This window comes from Tamandua tetradactyla, chromosome 3 (assembly GCF_023851605.1).
Source record: "Tamandua tetradactyla isolate mTamTet1 chromosome 3, mTamTet1.pri, whole genome shotgun sequence".
Lineage (NCBI taxonomy): Eukaryota > Metazoa > Chordata > Mammalia > Pilosa > Myrmecophagidae > Tamandua > Tamandua tetradactyla.
In genome coordinates, this window is record NC_135329.1 from 209549455 (window position 1) to 209564296 (window position 14842).

General features: G+C 48.6%; 1 protein-coding gene across 6 annotated transcripts in view; it reads left to right on the forward strand.

Moving 5' to 3' along the window:
• Window positions 1–14842, forward strand: part of DGKD (diacylglycerol kinase delta) — a 173032-nt gene that overhangs the window by 133098 nt on the left and 25092 nt on the right. For all 6 annotated transcript variants that reach the window (XM_077155451.1, XM_077155452.1, XM_077155453.1 and 3 more), the window contains 10 exons: window positions 419–525; window positions 1006–1131; window positions 2860–2962; window positions 3619–3781; window positions 7276–7384; window positions 10724–10863; window positions 12061–12145; window positions 14140–14234; window positions 14325–14424; window positions 14503–14776. In XM_077155451.1, the coding sequence (XP_077011566.1) occupies window positions 419–525; window positions 1006–1131; window positions 2860–2962; window positions 3619–3781; window positions 7276–7384; window positions 10724–10863; window positions 12061–12145; window positions 14140–14234; window positions 14325–14424; window positions 14503–14776 (1302 nt within the window). The remainder of the gene's footprint in view (window positions 1–418; window positions 526–1005; window positions 1132–2859; window positions 2963–3618; window positions 3782–7275; window positions 7385–10723; window positions 10864–12060; window positions 12146–14139; window positions 14235–14324; window positions 14425–14502; window positions 14777–14842) is intronic.

Consider the following 14842-nt stretch of genomic DNA (forward strand, 5'->3'; position numbering starts at 1 on the left):
TTTCTTACATTTTTAAATGCTTGAAAAGAATCAAAAGAAGAATGATAAATCCTGACATGTGAAAATATGAAATTCAAATTTCATGTCCATAAAGTATTTTCTATGGCTGCTTTTACGCTGCAACTGCCAAGTTGAGTGGTTGCGACAGAGATAGTCTGGCCCACAGAGCCTAAAATATTGACTCTCTGGCCCTTTAGAATAAGTACACCAGTTCCTGGCTAGGACTTGATGCCTCTGATTTCGCTGGCAGTTGTCTCTACTCATGTCTCAGCAGCTAAGTTCATAGCATAGGGAATGATCTGCTTGTTTTCCTGTTCCCCAGGAAGCCCAGGGCCACGCAAAAGATTCTGTCTCCTTTTGCCTGTAAAGTTCCTGTCAGGAAAGAGACTTGGGGGCTGATATGCTTATTTCCTCCTAGTGTGCAAATTTAAAGCCCACAAGCGTTGTGCTGTGCGTGCGACCAACAACTGCAAGTGGACCACACTGGCCTCAATTGGGAAGGACATCATCGAGGATGAAGATGGGGTATGCTGGAGGCTATGGACGCACACAGCCAGTTTGCATGTCCCCTCTTTCTGTTCTAGCATGTGCCTGGCCAGACTGGCTGCAGCTTTTCCCCCTTTACCTCTACCATTCTGCGTTTTGCTCCCTCCTCGCAGGTCTCATTTGGGCTGGTCATGCTGGCACCTAGTCACAGCATGCAACATTGGGGGCTTGGGGCTTGGCTGTTGTTTGGGGCTCCATATGACCCCCTGTGAGTATGTCGAACATGCAGTTGGGGGCTGGAGTAGGGCCAGGGGTCAGCACTCGGCTGTCCCCACCTGTCCTCTGCCCCTTCACTGCCCCCTGGAGGGAGCGTTTCTGTCAAGGAGAATGTCTTAATTGAATTTATGAGGAGTGTTTATGCCTGTGGGCTTCCTTTCCCCATTACTGAGCTTTGTGGGACTGGCCTTGGGATGGGAGTTCCAGGAGAGACGCTAGTCCCTGTCTCTGCTTGGCCTGCAGATAGCCATGCCCCACCAGTGGCTGGAAGGAAACCTCCCTGTGAGTGCCAAGTGCACCGTGTGCGACAGGACCTGTGGCAGTGTGCTGCGCCTGCAAGATTGGCGCTGCCTTTGGTGCAAGGCCATGGTGAGTAGGCATGGAGGGTAGTTAAGGCCACAGTGAGGGGGCACTGGGGATTCAAGACCATGGTGAGGGAATACGGGGAGGGGGTGGTCAAGACCATGGTGAGAAGGCATAGTGGGGGGGACATGGTTAAGGCCTTGGTGAGGGGCACTTTTAAGGGCAAGGCCATGGTGAGGGGGCACTGAGGGGGCTCTTTGTCCTCTGAATTTTGTGCTGTGAACTTTCATCCTTCTTTTCAGTTCTGGGATGGATATTCAGTTCAAAGGCTCCTCTGGCTCTGAGTTCACCTATTTACAAAAACAGAATGGCTGTTTTTGGTTGTCCTTTTCCTAAAATTTAGTCTTGCCATTTAGACGCATGTGCATGTCTTAATTGACTTAGCTCCTCCCTCAGTGGCATCTTACCCAGCTCATGGAGATGGTTGTTCATAGAAAGTTAGTTGGCAGTTTCTTTGACCTCAAAGGAAGGTTTGGAGGCACTCTGGGGCATTGATGGGGAGCACAACATTGGTAGAAGCAAAGATGTGGTCTGTGTGTTGACTTTCTGTTGGACATGAGGGATGGTTATGGCTCTTTTGGGCAAGATGTATTTCCAAGAGGATGTGAGGGAAGCTGAGACACACATGCCACCAAGTTGATTATTAGAGGGTGGTGTCTGTGGTTATCTGGTTAGAACACCTAGTAGCCAGGTAGAATCTAGGCACAGGTAGGAGTAGAAAGATACATTGCCCAAGGAGCCTGTGATCCAGGGAGAGTCACTGTTGTAAGCACACAGGTACCCTGGTAAAGGCAATGTGACAGCACAGAGCCATGACTTGTGCTGGCTGGGAGAGGGAGAGGTGGTCACTGTGCTTCCAGTGGGGCATGGTTGGAGAGGGGCCAGGAAGGTGAGATGGGACCAGAGGGAGAAGTAGATCTGGGAAAGGCTGCAGAGATAAGCCTGGTGACCACTTGGGCTTGGGGATGTAGGGGGAGGCACTTGAAGGTGGGTGGGGTCAGGGTTCTAGTCCTTGCCAGGGGCAAAGAGGCGTGGAGGGAGGGGAAATGGGTCAGAGCTGTGGAATGGTGGCTCTAGTGGGCAGTTCCCGGCCTGCTGCTTTTCATGAGAGCTCAGTGACCTCTGCTGTGGCCTGTGCCCCGCTAGTGAAAAGATGGTAGCCGGCAGGCCAGGAGAGGCTCCCTCTTGGGGCTGTGCAAGTCCCAGCAACCAGTAGTTACTGTGCAGTCAGGTGTTAGGTCGTTTCCTACTCGTATCAGAGTGGGTGTTCATCCTCTTAGGGCGGGACTGTGATTGTCCCTGTTGTGCTGATAAGGGAAGCGCATGCAGAAGACTTGAGAGAGTAACAGTGCGAGACCTTCATGATGATCAAAACTCTGCTTGTTAACTCACTGAAGGGGTTGAATACCAAGAAACAGGAATTTGGAGGCTCGGTAGCTGAGAGAACAATTTCTGTTGAACCTTGGGAGCATCTTCTCTTTTTCTGGGTGAGAATTTAAGTTAGCTCTTGCTAAAAGGGCCAGGGGCTTTAGATCACTTGTGGGAACTGAGGTGGGTGGCCTGCCTGGTGTTTCCATCTGTCTACAAGTTGCTGTGCGGCTTTCCTGAGTGCACTGCCAAGACCCATGGTGCTCTGAGGGAGCAGGTCAGCATGGTTCCCAGGGCACCCACTCTGTGGGCTTGGTGCTCCAGCTGTGGGGCTGGGCCCCTCTGATGAGTGGGTCATTGTTTCAGGTGCACACGTCATGTAAGGACTCGCTGCTGACCAAGTGTCCACTTGGCTTGTGCAAAGTGTCCGTCATTCCGCCCACGGCTCTCAACAGCATCGATTCAGATGGTAGGTACCCACCTGTTTTGTCCAGCATCTTCTCCTGTGGAATGCCAGCATTGATGATTTTGAAGTGTGGGCAGCAAGAAGTCAGGTGCAGCCACTTGAAGTACAAGGAGCTAGATAGGTGGAAAATGGCGGCCTGCTGATTGCCCTTGGCTACACTTGAGACTCGAGGCTGGTTTAGTACTCAAAGGTGAGGGTCCAATCAAATTGGCTGTCGCAGAGAAACCAGTTCTAAGATGCTTCTCTGTTGCTGATGTAAGGAGTTGAAGCTGTGTTCCAGTCTCCCTCTAGAGCGTATGTTAGCTCTAATGGGCCCATGTGATATATGAGACTTGTGTTATATATGGGTGGAGAGCTGGGAACTGTTGAGTTTCTATGAGGAAATCAACTGTACCAGATTGGGAGCAAAAGGGAAAGATAGCAATGAGATGCAACATCTTTCTGAAATGCAGAATCCTTGTAATGTGAGGTCAAACTGGCCAAACTCCTGTCTGTGGGGATAGGTGATGCAGAAGTGTGTTTGTTAAGCTCTTAGTGATTTACTGGGTCTGCAGGTGCAGGTTATAGATACCTTGGGCATACAACATTTTGCTTTATGATTAGCAGTGCCCTTGATGCCTTTCAAATGTCCTTTTGTCTTTTTCCATCCTCACATTCAGGGTTCTGGAAGGCAACGTGTCCTCCCTCTTGCACGAGTCCATTGTTGGTCTTTGTGAACTCAAAAAGTGGGGACAACCAGGGTGTGAAGTTCCTTCGAAGATTCAAACAACTGCTGAACCCTGCCCAGGTTTTTGACCTCATGAATGGAGGACCACATCTTGGGTAGGAGTTTCTAAAGTGTGTCTTTCTTGGAGTTTTTGGAATTTTCTGAAAGTAGCTGACACCACTGAATTGTAAGTTGGAAATGTTAAGTGGGAAATTTTATGTTGTATGTATTACCTAAGTAAAATTAAAACACCAGAAGGAAAAAAGAAAAAAAAAAAAATGCAGGTGATAACATGCTTTTTAAAAAGAAAGAAAAAGAAAGCAAAGATTCAGAAATTTTAAAACAGGAAATAAAAGCTGTCTTTCTTGAACCATTGCCTCCCCTAATTTCACTCTGCAGAGGTACCCACTCTTAATAATTAATTGAAGTGCATGTTCTTCCTATTTTTAAATGCGTATTTCAGTCACTTGTACATACACACTTTTTAAACCCAACGGGGTCCTACTTTTTTGCAGTTCAGCAGCAGCTTTTTACGGGTGTCAGCACGCAGCATTGTGGGCATTTTTTCATGCCAGCATTTGCATGCCTGCCTTGTTCTTTTTAGTGTTGAGTAGGAAGCTTTTATTTAACGCAGCCGAAAGGGAGGTTTTCCGTTTGAGAAGGGCAAGAGGCAGCCACACCAGAATGTGTGCAATGGAGACATTCAAGGAGCCAGTCAGTACATTATCTGCTGGCTGGAGATCTGGTTTGTGCTTCTTAATTTTGCCCGTTTTCTAGATTTGTAGAAAATATTTGTTTCTCTAAATTTTGTGATTTGGACTAGTGATTTTCTTTTGTTTTTCAATCTACTCAATTTATTTTAACATTTGTTCCCCCTATTATTTATTTATTTTTAATCATATGTTTTACTCATCTGTCCATGCCGTAGATAAAAGGAGCATCAGACACAAGGTTTTCACAATCACATAGTCACATTACGAAAGCTGTATCATTATACAATCATCTTCAAGAAACATGGCTACTGGAACACAGCTTTGCAGTTTTAGGCACTTCCCTCTAGCCTCTCTAATACACCTTAAACTAAAAAAGTGATGTCTATATAATGCATAAGAATAACCTTCAGGATGACCTCTCTACTGTTTGAACTCTGTCAGCCACTGACACTTTATTTTGTCTCATGTCTCTCTTCTCCCTTTTGGTCGAGAAGTTTTTCTCAGTCCCTTGATGCTGAGTCCCAGCTGATTCTAGGATTTCTGTCCCATGGTGCCATGGAGGTTTACTAGTGACTTTCTTGTTTGGGAGAACCCATTCTAGGTAGGAGCAGGTACTTGGAGCCTGTTTGAGGATTTTGTAATGGAAACGGCTTGTGGATCCTATTTTCTGGTTGTATATTTCCTGAGAGGATTCCAGGATTTTGCTGTTTGTGGAACTAGGTGCTACTGTGACATGAGCCTGGCTGGCTCAGTGAGAGTTGTTTGGGTTGGGGGTACCTGTGCAAGCTGTTTTTCTTCAGCCTTGTCATTTGGGTGTCTTAGATAAATTGAATCTCCACACTTGCAGCAAAGTTTTGTTGGAGAAAAATTACTAATGGCAGCATTTCTGATCTATTTCCTCAAAGGCAGTACTGCACAGATTTCTGCAGAAGGCTGTATGTATGAGCTGAGTGATGCAGGGTCACATTCACTGCTAGATTGGTTGTAGGGAAAGTTAATATCCCTGTCCTGATATGTTCAGCAGGATCAGGTTGTAATTAAACTCGGTAGGGATATTGGGATAAGTGCTTTGAAATGGCATTGGACAAGACAGACTGCTGTGAAAGTTGAGAATAATATATTAATTTTGGCATGCATTCAAAACCCCACAATTCATAGTAGGAGTTAAATATGAGACAAGACAACTTAGGAAGCCCCCAGAGAAGTGTATAATGTGATTGAGTAAATTCCTGGTTCTGGGATGTAGCCTGGGCTCACTGTAATAAAACCTAGAAATTATGCTCCATTTCCCAGCTCCTGGCCTCAGTGGGTCACCTTTGCTCCAGAGAACAGGAGGCCTCAGGTTATAGCACGGTGGTAGGGACTTGTATGAGCGTTTCCATCGTGCCCTGAGCTGGGGGTAGCCTTGCTGCTGGAGAGCTTCACCACTACACCTGCCCTGAGTTACACAGAGCCGTCCATTCCTCTTGTTTTCTGAGTTCTTCCTCTGGGCCAGGCACTGTGCTGGAGACTGGCGTGCGAGCTTGCCTGGACAGTCCAGGATGATGAGACGGAGTCACTTGGCTTCCTTGGTAGCATGTTGAGAGATTCTGTGGGAATACAGAAAAGGGCTGTGTAAATCAGTTGGGGTTTCGGTTTTTCAGCAAAGCTAGGATTTGAGAGGGGGTTGGTATTTTAATGGCTGAGGGGGCACTGCAGAGCCATTCGGGGTGAGGGGGCGTGCCCCAGGGTGGAGAGGTGGAAGCCGCCATCAGGAGCGCCCAAGTGCTAGGTCGACCAGTTAGTTTCTGAAAACCCATGGGAACCTGTTGAAGCCAGAGCTTTAAAGAGATTTTTGTTTTAGAAACATCACATGGATTGCCCAAACTGGAGGGGTCCAGAAGGAGAGGAGGTAGATTGGGGGCCCTTGCAGGAACCTGCGTGTGAAGTGATAGTGCTGAGTGGGTGTGGAGGGATGTGTCATGGAGGGGACTGTAGCAGGCCGTGGCTGAGGGAGGCATCTGGCTTCTGAGAGAGGACACCGTGGACAAGGGCGGGGTGCTGTCCTGATGTGGGTATCTGCAGGGCCACTGAGTGGCACTTTCTGGTAGACAGATGCAAGGATGGGACTTCAGGAAGAGGCCTGAGGGTATTGATTGAGGGTCATCAGCCACACATGGTAAGGCCACTCAGCTGGGTGAGAAGAGAGTAGAGACTGCAGTGGTGCTGGGTGGGGAGCACTGTAGTGAGGGGTAAGGCGGCCAGGGAGTTACCGAGAAGTGGGTGTGGGGCTCAGTGCCTGGGCAGCACTGTGTGGCAGCACAGAGGCAATGGGCTGAAGAGGCTGAAGGCTGTTGCAAGACAGAGAATTTGGCTGTCTGGGCTTTCTACTGCTTGAGGTGGAAACCTGAGTGCGGAGTTGAGGGGATAGAAAGGTGGCGCAGGGTGCCATGGTTTGACAGTGCCTAGAAGCAGCTGCTTCCTCCAGGCTTCGGATCTGGGCTACTGGAAAGCTTGTGGTTGGCCATGCAGTTTGGGGCTGGAGCTAGACCTGCTGGAGGTGGGACAGTGGTGAGGGTGTGCCAAGTTGTCATGGCTTCTGCTGAGGACCCACTTGTTCCCCAAGCCTGAGTCGGCCTTGCCTCTTTGCTCTGGGGCTCTAGGTGGACGGGTTAGCTGAGCCCCAGTGCAGGTGTCCTCCACAAGTCCTCCCCACCATGACAGAACGGTCAAGGCGCACACCTGGGCTTTGGCCTCAGAGAGGCTTATATGCCAGTGGGTGGGGTCAGGGTCAGACAGGAGGAGCACAGGTATGACCCCCACGCCCACCCCTCACCCTCACATCCTAGAATCGAGTAAGTCAGTGATTTGTCCTTCAGAATGTACCTCTTTTCATTTGCTCTCTCTTTTCTCTGCAGCTTACGGTTATTCCAAAAGTTTGATACGTTCCGGATTCTGGTTTGTGGTGGGGATGGCAGCGTTGGCTGGGTCCTCTCTGAAATTGACAGCCTCAATCTTCACAAACAGGTACTTGGCTAGAGCTGTGTAGTGAGCCCCAGCCCTGGGAAGAGCAGTGCCAGAACTGAAGTCCGTGATGTTCCTATCCTCCTTGCAGTGGCTTTGTCTGCCATGGAAGACGAGTGTGTGGAGAAGACCAGTGTGGGAGGTTCTCATGCAGGTGGTGGCCAGGGGGAGGAGGAAAGGAGAGAGCCGGCAACTTGATGGAGGCCCAGAAGCGCCAGCTCTGATATGTAAAAGGGAAATTTAGCAAGCAAAGGGACCTACCAAATGGATTCTAGTCCAGAATGGTCTTAGGCGGGAGGGGTGGGTTGGGTGGGGACTGTTCTCTCTCTGCGCCATGCCTGCTCTCCCTTGGGTGGTGAGGTAGTTTAGTGCTGATGGGTTTACTTTATTGTGTGATGCCTCTTGCTTGTGAGGTAGGAATAGAAAGATGCCTGCACTTCTCAAGTCAGAGTAAAGACTCACTGGGCTTGGTTTTTTGGTATTAAAATCAAAACAGATAGCCTATTGTGAAATGCTTGACTCTTTACTCCGCCTCGCCCCATGATGTTTAACCACTGTTAACAATTTGGTAACTGTCTTTCAGCCTTCTCTCTGTTGTACATATGGTATGTGTGTAATGCAGTTTAATTTTAAATGAAATCATGTTACCTATGCTATTCTGTCAACCACTTTTAAAAATTCAGCCTCAGATGGTCTTCATCCCCGACACCATCCATTTTGGTTATGCCATTTTTATTTTCATTTATTTGATTCCTGGTGCAGTCACACTTCTCTTTGATTGACTGAAGTTTTAAATGAATCACCCATTCATGTTTTTGCCCAATTTTCTAGTGGAATAGTCACCTTGCATTCTCTTTTAATTTTCTAAAGGTTATTGTTATATTAGGGACATTAGCTCCTTGTCTGTCATGTTGCAGACGATTTTTTCCCGGGTTTGTAGCTTTTCTTTCACCATATTTGTTTTTGGTGCTTCTCTTAATGATTTTTGTCTTTTCTATTGTGCTTTATGATACCTGCTCATACCCTAAAATGATAAAAATATTCATCCATATCTTCTTACAGTATGTTTATGGTCTTTTTTTTCCCCCAGACCTTTTTATTTGGCTTGAATTTATTGTTCAGAGATTTAGTGTTCCTACCCACACCCCTCCCTGCCCGCTTCACTGGAGAGTGATGGTCTTTTTTGTGGCCAGGATTTATCTCCAGCAACAGTGATAATTTTGGAGACTAGATGGTCTTAACTGGATCTGTGGAAGGTTCCTCTGAGGCTCAACCAGTTGCTCAGGAAAGGGAAATATTGCTTCCTAGTGGTGAGCTTAGGGTAGTACACTTAGATCCAATTTCAAGTTTTGTTGACTATGCAGATTATTTACAAGTTCATTATCCTGGGTTGGAAAGACAGTGAAACCAGTGTTGTCTGTTTTCATTTATCAGGCCGAATTCAGCAGACCTTAATCTTCTTTGGGTTTTCTGTGGCATTTAATGCCCTGGCCTCTTTCTCTCCTTCTGCCTGGCTTCCCCAGAACCCACACCCTCTGTTTGTCCTCTCTTCTTGGCTGCTCCTTCTCAGCCTTTTTGGCTTCTTCCTCCTCACCCACCCTTTGAGTGCCACTGTCCTCAGCCCTGCCAGGGCCTCCTCCTTCACACGCTTGCTCAGAGATCACCTCTGCAGCTCCCTCCCGAGATATACCAGAACTGAACGTCCAGCTGCCCCAGGTCTTCTCTAGATGTCTCCGCCAGTCAACATTTCCAGAATGGATTTCATCACTCACCCCACCCTCACCCCACATTCCATTCCTTGGAGTCTGAAAACATCCAAGCCAGAAATCTGGCAGTTGTTCCGGATTCTTCCCTCTTCATCTCTCCTCATTTCTGATTAGTCACTGGCACTCATAGTCTACCAAAGTATCTGCTGACCTGCAGCAGCTCTCTGGTGCAGGCAACACCTGGTAGCAGTTCATGTGTCTCATCACTAAGCCTGGCCTCTGTCCGTACCCCACACCTCAGGCATGTGAACCTTCCAAAGGGAGGATCTGCACATGCTCCCTCATGTCCTGGATAGTTTCCTTGGTTCTTAGGACAGAGTCCAGACTTCATAACATAGAACCAAATCTGGTTCTTTGGTAGGCTATCTTCCTTCTCTACCTTTCTCTTTCATCCCTTGTGTTTCACACTCCTTCCACTCTTATCCCTGAGCTCCTACTTGCCTCCCTTCCCGTAGTACCTCTCTACCTAGACCCCCCGTGCTACCTGTTCTTTGCCTTGAAGGCTCCAGGAAGCCTTGGCTGGGATCCCTAGTCCCTCTGTACACCCTTCTGGTGCTGGGGTTCTCCATCCTAGTGCATGTCACACCTTGTTGCCTCTTGCCTGCTCATTGTCTGTTTTCTGGGTGGGGCCATCCAGCCTCTTCCCTGTGCATCCCCCATTGGTTTCTGTTCTCAGGTGAATAGAACGGGGAGGGTGTGTGGTGTGGGGCTGTGGTACCAGGTGCTGTAGGGAGTATAAGGATGAGGCCCTGCCCCCACTAACTGCAGTCCAGGGTTTTAGGTGACTCTGGGTGGTCTCTGGAGTGCCAGAGGTCAGGGTGGGCACAGTCTTGGGCAGCCAGGGTGCTGAAAGAGACTTCCTGGAAGAGGCAGGACTGGAACTAGCTTTGAGGGGTTTCTGATGTGGGTCCCAGGAGGAGGGGAGGCCTTAGCCATGCATCGTCCTTTGGGGTACTGAAAGGCACGTGTGGACTGATCCTCGGAGTGCACTCAAATTCATGTCTGGACTGTGGGTGGGCAGCCCAGCACCTATTTTTTGTAGGTATTATAAATCATTGAAGGTGATTGTAGAGGAATGAGATGATGCCAATGGTTGTGCTGTTTTTGGAAGATAAATTAGACAGTAAGTGAATAAAAGATACCACAGTGAGGGAGAGATGGATGGTGAGGGTTGTGGAGTATACCTGACCGCAAGGGCCAGGATTTGTCACAGTACCAGAAATGAAAAGAATGGGCTTCCCAGAAATGCAGGTCACAGAGGCCACAAAAGATCAGTTGTTGGGATGTAGCAGTGGATATGAGGGGATATGAGATATGGGCATATAGGGACGGGAGCAGTCAGACAACCTGGGATGAGTGGGGCTCTGCCCTGTGGGGGGGTGGCTCCATACTGTGTAGGTGTGTAGGGAAGCTCTGCTTGGGATGTGAAAGCTCCCTGCTTTAGCTCCAAACTCTCACCTCCTTCATTTAGCCATGTTGTGGGTACAAGGCAGGGAGTATGTGTGTGAGTATGTGTGTGTGGGTAGCTTTTTCTTCTAGGTGTCTGATGTCCAGGTCTTCTCTGTTGTCTCCTTAGTGTCAACTGGGAGTGCTGCCTCTCGGGACAGGGAATGACCTAGCCCGCGTACTGGGCTGGGGCTCAGCCTGTGATGACGACACCCAGCTTCCCCAGATCTTGGAAAAGCTGGAGCGTGCCAGCACCAAAATGTTGGACAGGTGAGTGAGTGGTAAAGCCAGAAACTGGTCTCCTTGACCACATGTTCTTACTTGGGGTCCTGGGGAAAGCATGAACTATCTGAAATTATTTATAAAAACATAAGCTGATCACATATTCCTTTTTTCTGGTAGTCTTTGGATTTTAATCAGATTAAGTAAAAGAGTGGCCTGGAAGGGTCAGGTTTTCACATGAAGCCAAAGCTAAATCCATCGGGGCTGTCAGAGAAAGCCGCTACTGGGCTTTTGGCCATTCCAGCCCAGGACCTGCTGCCTGTCAGCAAGCCCTCCACCACACAGTCCAGCAGTTCTGTCTTCCTCTGTTCTGTTCCCAGAGGAATTTAAGTTTTGGATAGTTATCTTCTATGTGCTTCAAAATTCTTTGGCATTTTCTTGTGTGAAATACGTGTGGTTCTGAGCTAGCTGGCTGAAATTCCACTAACTGCGTGCTAGTGGTGAATTGCTGTTGGTATGTCCTTTATATTCCCTCACAGGGTCCTATAGCTTTGATTAGCAGGTGTGATTTGGAAAGCATTCTGGCTGCCCTTATCTTCTCTAGGCCTTCTCTTTCTCTCTTTTTTTTGTTTTTTCTTTCTTTCACCCACTTAGCAAACGTTTGTTGAAGGACTTTGGTGGCACTTTAAAGGGCTTTGATTTTCATAGGGGCCGGGGCGGGGGCAGGGAAAGGAGGGGTGGGCAGAGGGTGGAGAAGCCAAGGGTGCTCAGGGAGCTCATCGAGGCTGAGTCAGAAACCCCAGTCCTCCAGGGTCTGCTATGGAGACTCTGGACAGAGCCAGCATGCAGAGGGGGCTCTGTACCAGGCCTTCTCTTTTTAAGGAAGTGAAATCTCATAGAGGAATTTGTAGCTTTCTAAAGAAGGGTAAACCCATTTCTCCTAGAAGCAGCATCATATTATCTTCAGGGCGGCTGATGACAGGATAGATTCCAGCTCCTCCAGCCAAGTTGCTGTGCTCTGGTTGGAAAGAGACACACTTGTCCTCAGCTAAGGGAGGGGTCAAGTGAGTAATGTCTTTAGGGGCATGGAGCAAAAGTAATGGGGTTAAAAATAGTTAGAAATGGTTCTAAGATCGACTTCTCAGACCACAGAGAGGAGAGGTGCAGGGTCTGGCCACTTGCAACCACCCACATGCCAGACATCCAGGCTGGGACTGACCTGCTAAGAGGACTCTGTGTATGCAGGTGGAGCATCATGGCCTATGAGAGCAAACTCCCCCGGCCGGCTTCCTCTTCAACGGTCACCGAGGACTTCAGCGAAGACTCTGAGGTAGGGAGCCCCACGCCCCTCAAGAGCTCACTCTTCATCTTATGAGGTTGTGCCTTCATTGCGTTGCCCTCCTTAGTGAATTGCCCTGTCTTTCCCACACCTTTTCTGACCTCCCTGGCATGGGGCCTCAGATCTACCTCAGGCCAAGTGGATTCTCACTACCTCTGAGTCACTGTTAGAAGTGGTCTCCTGGTAGGATTGGCCTGGGAAGACCCTGGAGTCATTGCCGGGATCTGGGGTCTTTCGTGGTAGCTTTTTCCCTGTCACTTACTGCCTGCCCCTCGGCACTTACCACCCCCTGCTTGGTGACCCCTGCCCCTGTTGGCGGCTGCTGCCTGTGTGTGGACTGCCTGCCACCCCCTGTGCCTGCCATGGTCCCCACCCTCGCCTGAGCCCCAGCTCAAGTCCTCTCTGCTGTGCAACGTACTCAGCTCCCCACTACCCTCTCTCCCCCAGTGCCAGTTGCCCTTTCAGTTAGTGTATTGCAGTATTGCAGTTGAACTTTATGTTTGATGATTTCTGTTTTTGTGAGTCAGGTACTGATTATAAGTTTCTCAAGGTATTGGCTTTGCCTTAGTCTTTTCTTTTTTTTAAATATTTTTATTGAGAAATCTTTACACACATACATTCCATACATGGTGTACAATCAGTGACTCCCAATATCATTATGTAGTTGTGTAGTCATCACCATAATCATTTTTTTAGAACATTTGCATGATTCCAGAAAAAAAGAAGAAAACCCATACATGCCATACCCTTTACCCCTCCCTCTCATTGACCACTAGTGTTTCCATCTACCCAATTAACTTTACCCTTTGTCCCCCCTGTTATTTATTTATTTTTAAATCCCTATCTTTTTACTCATCTGCCCATACCCTGGATGAAAGGAGCATCACGCACAATGTTTTCACAATCACACAGTCACACTATAAAAATTATATCTTTATACAATCATCTTCAAGAACAAGGCTACTGGAATCAGCTCAACAGTTTCAGGTACTTCCCTCCACCCACTCCAATGTACCATAAACTAAAAAGGGATGTCTGTATAATGCATAAGAATAACCTGCAGGATAACCTCTTGACTCTGTTTGAAATCTCTCAGCCACTGACACTTTATTTTGTCTCATTTCCCTCTTCCCTCTTTTGGTCAAGAAGGCTTCCTCAGTCCCTTGATGTCAGGTCCCAGCTCATCCCGGGATTTCTGTCCCACGTTGTTGGGGAAATTTATACCCCTGGGAGTCATGTCCCATGTAGGAGGGGAGGGCAGTGAGTTCAACTGCTGAATTTTGCCTTAGTCTTGTAGTTGATGTCCCAAGTCATGCTCGTAGTTCCCGGGAGAGCTGGCTGCTGAGAGCATAAGATTGTTCTTCCCAGGGCATCTCCCAGGCAAGGGGGGCAGGGTCCAGGAGAGGTATGGGCAGCACACACTATGGCCTGCAGTACAGCTCTGCCCAGACCCAAGCTCCCATTTCAACCAGCTGGCAGGAGTGATGCAGGGAACCAGTTTACGTCAAGGCAGAAGGGGTAGGGTTATGGTGCAATAGGAAATTTGACAGTTACTTACCTGTTGTAAAAGAGGAGTCCTGCATGCTGTCCTGGTTACTGTGAGGAGTCAGAGTAATGTGACACACAGTTCCCCTTTGGAAGTGTTTGTTGTGTCTCAGACTAAAGGAGCACGAGCTGTTGGTCGAGTTTTGTTAGTGTGTTCTTTTTTTTCTTCTTCTTTTTTTAAATCTGTCCTTCCCATGTCTTGCCCACAGCCCTTAGATTGGTGACACTTTTGAAATCTTTACCATTGCCCTGGCAAATCTCAGATTAGCCTTTGAAGTGAGTTGAGGTTTTGGCTGTATAGGCCAGTGTGTATTGGAGAAGAGTTCTCGTTCTAGGCCTGTCCTATGAGGGAAGCAGATGGGGAAGTCATGGCTCAGTATCCCAGAGCTTTCACTCACAGAGGCTCAGGGCCCCCACCGTCCTGTCTGGGGCATCTGCAGGTGCAGCAGATCCTCTTCTATGAAGACTCGGTCGCAGCACATCTCTCTAAAATCCTGACCTCTGACCAGCATTCAGTGGTGATCTCGTCAGCCAAGTGAGTGCCTGGCCAGCCATGAGGGGAGGCCATGGGGACATAACCTACAGCTGTCTTTCTAGAAGCGGCTTTCTGTTTTTCTTTTCAAAGAGTGCTTTGTGAAACTGTGAAGGACTTCGTGGCTCGAGTCGGGAAGGCCTATGAGAAAACCACTGAGAGCTCGGAAGAATCAGAAGTCATGGCCAAGAAAGTCAGTTGCCCGGGGCCTGGATGGGTGGGTGAGATGTGGAGAGTTGTGTGCTTCATTTTCTTTTGCTCCCCCATTTAGTGCTCTGTCCTGAAGGAGAAGCTGGACTCTCTTCTCCGGACCTTAGACGATGAGTCCCAGGCTGCATCTTCGTTGCCAAATCCACCTCCGACCATTGCCGAGGAGGTAGAAGATGGGGATGGGCCTGGCAACATCTGTGGCTCCACTGGGGACCGCCCAGTGGGACCAGCCTGCCCAGCCCGGCCACAGATCTTCCGGCCTCGGGAACAGCTCATGCTCAGGGCCAACAGCCTGAAGAAAGCGATTCGTCAGATCATTGAACATACAGAGAAAGGTAGTTGTATTCCTGTTGGTGAGGTAGCTTCCTTCAGGCAGACACTGGGCGCTCTCTGTTTTTCTG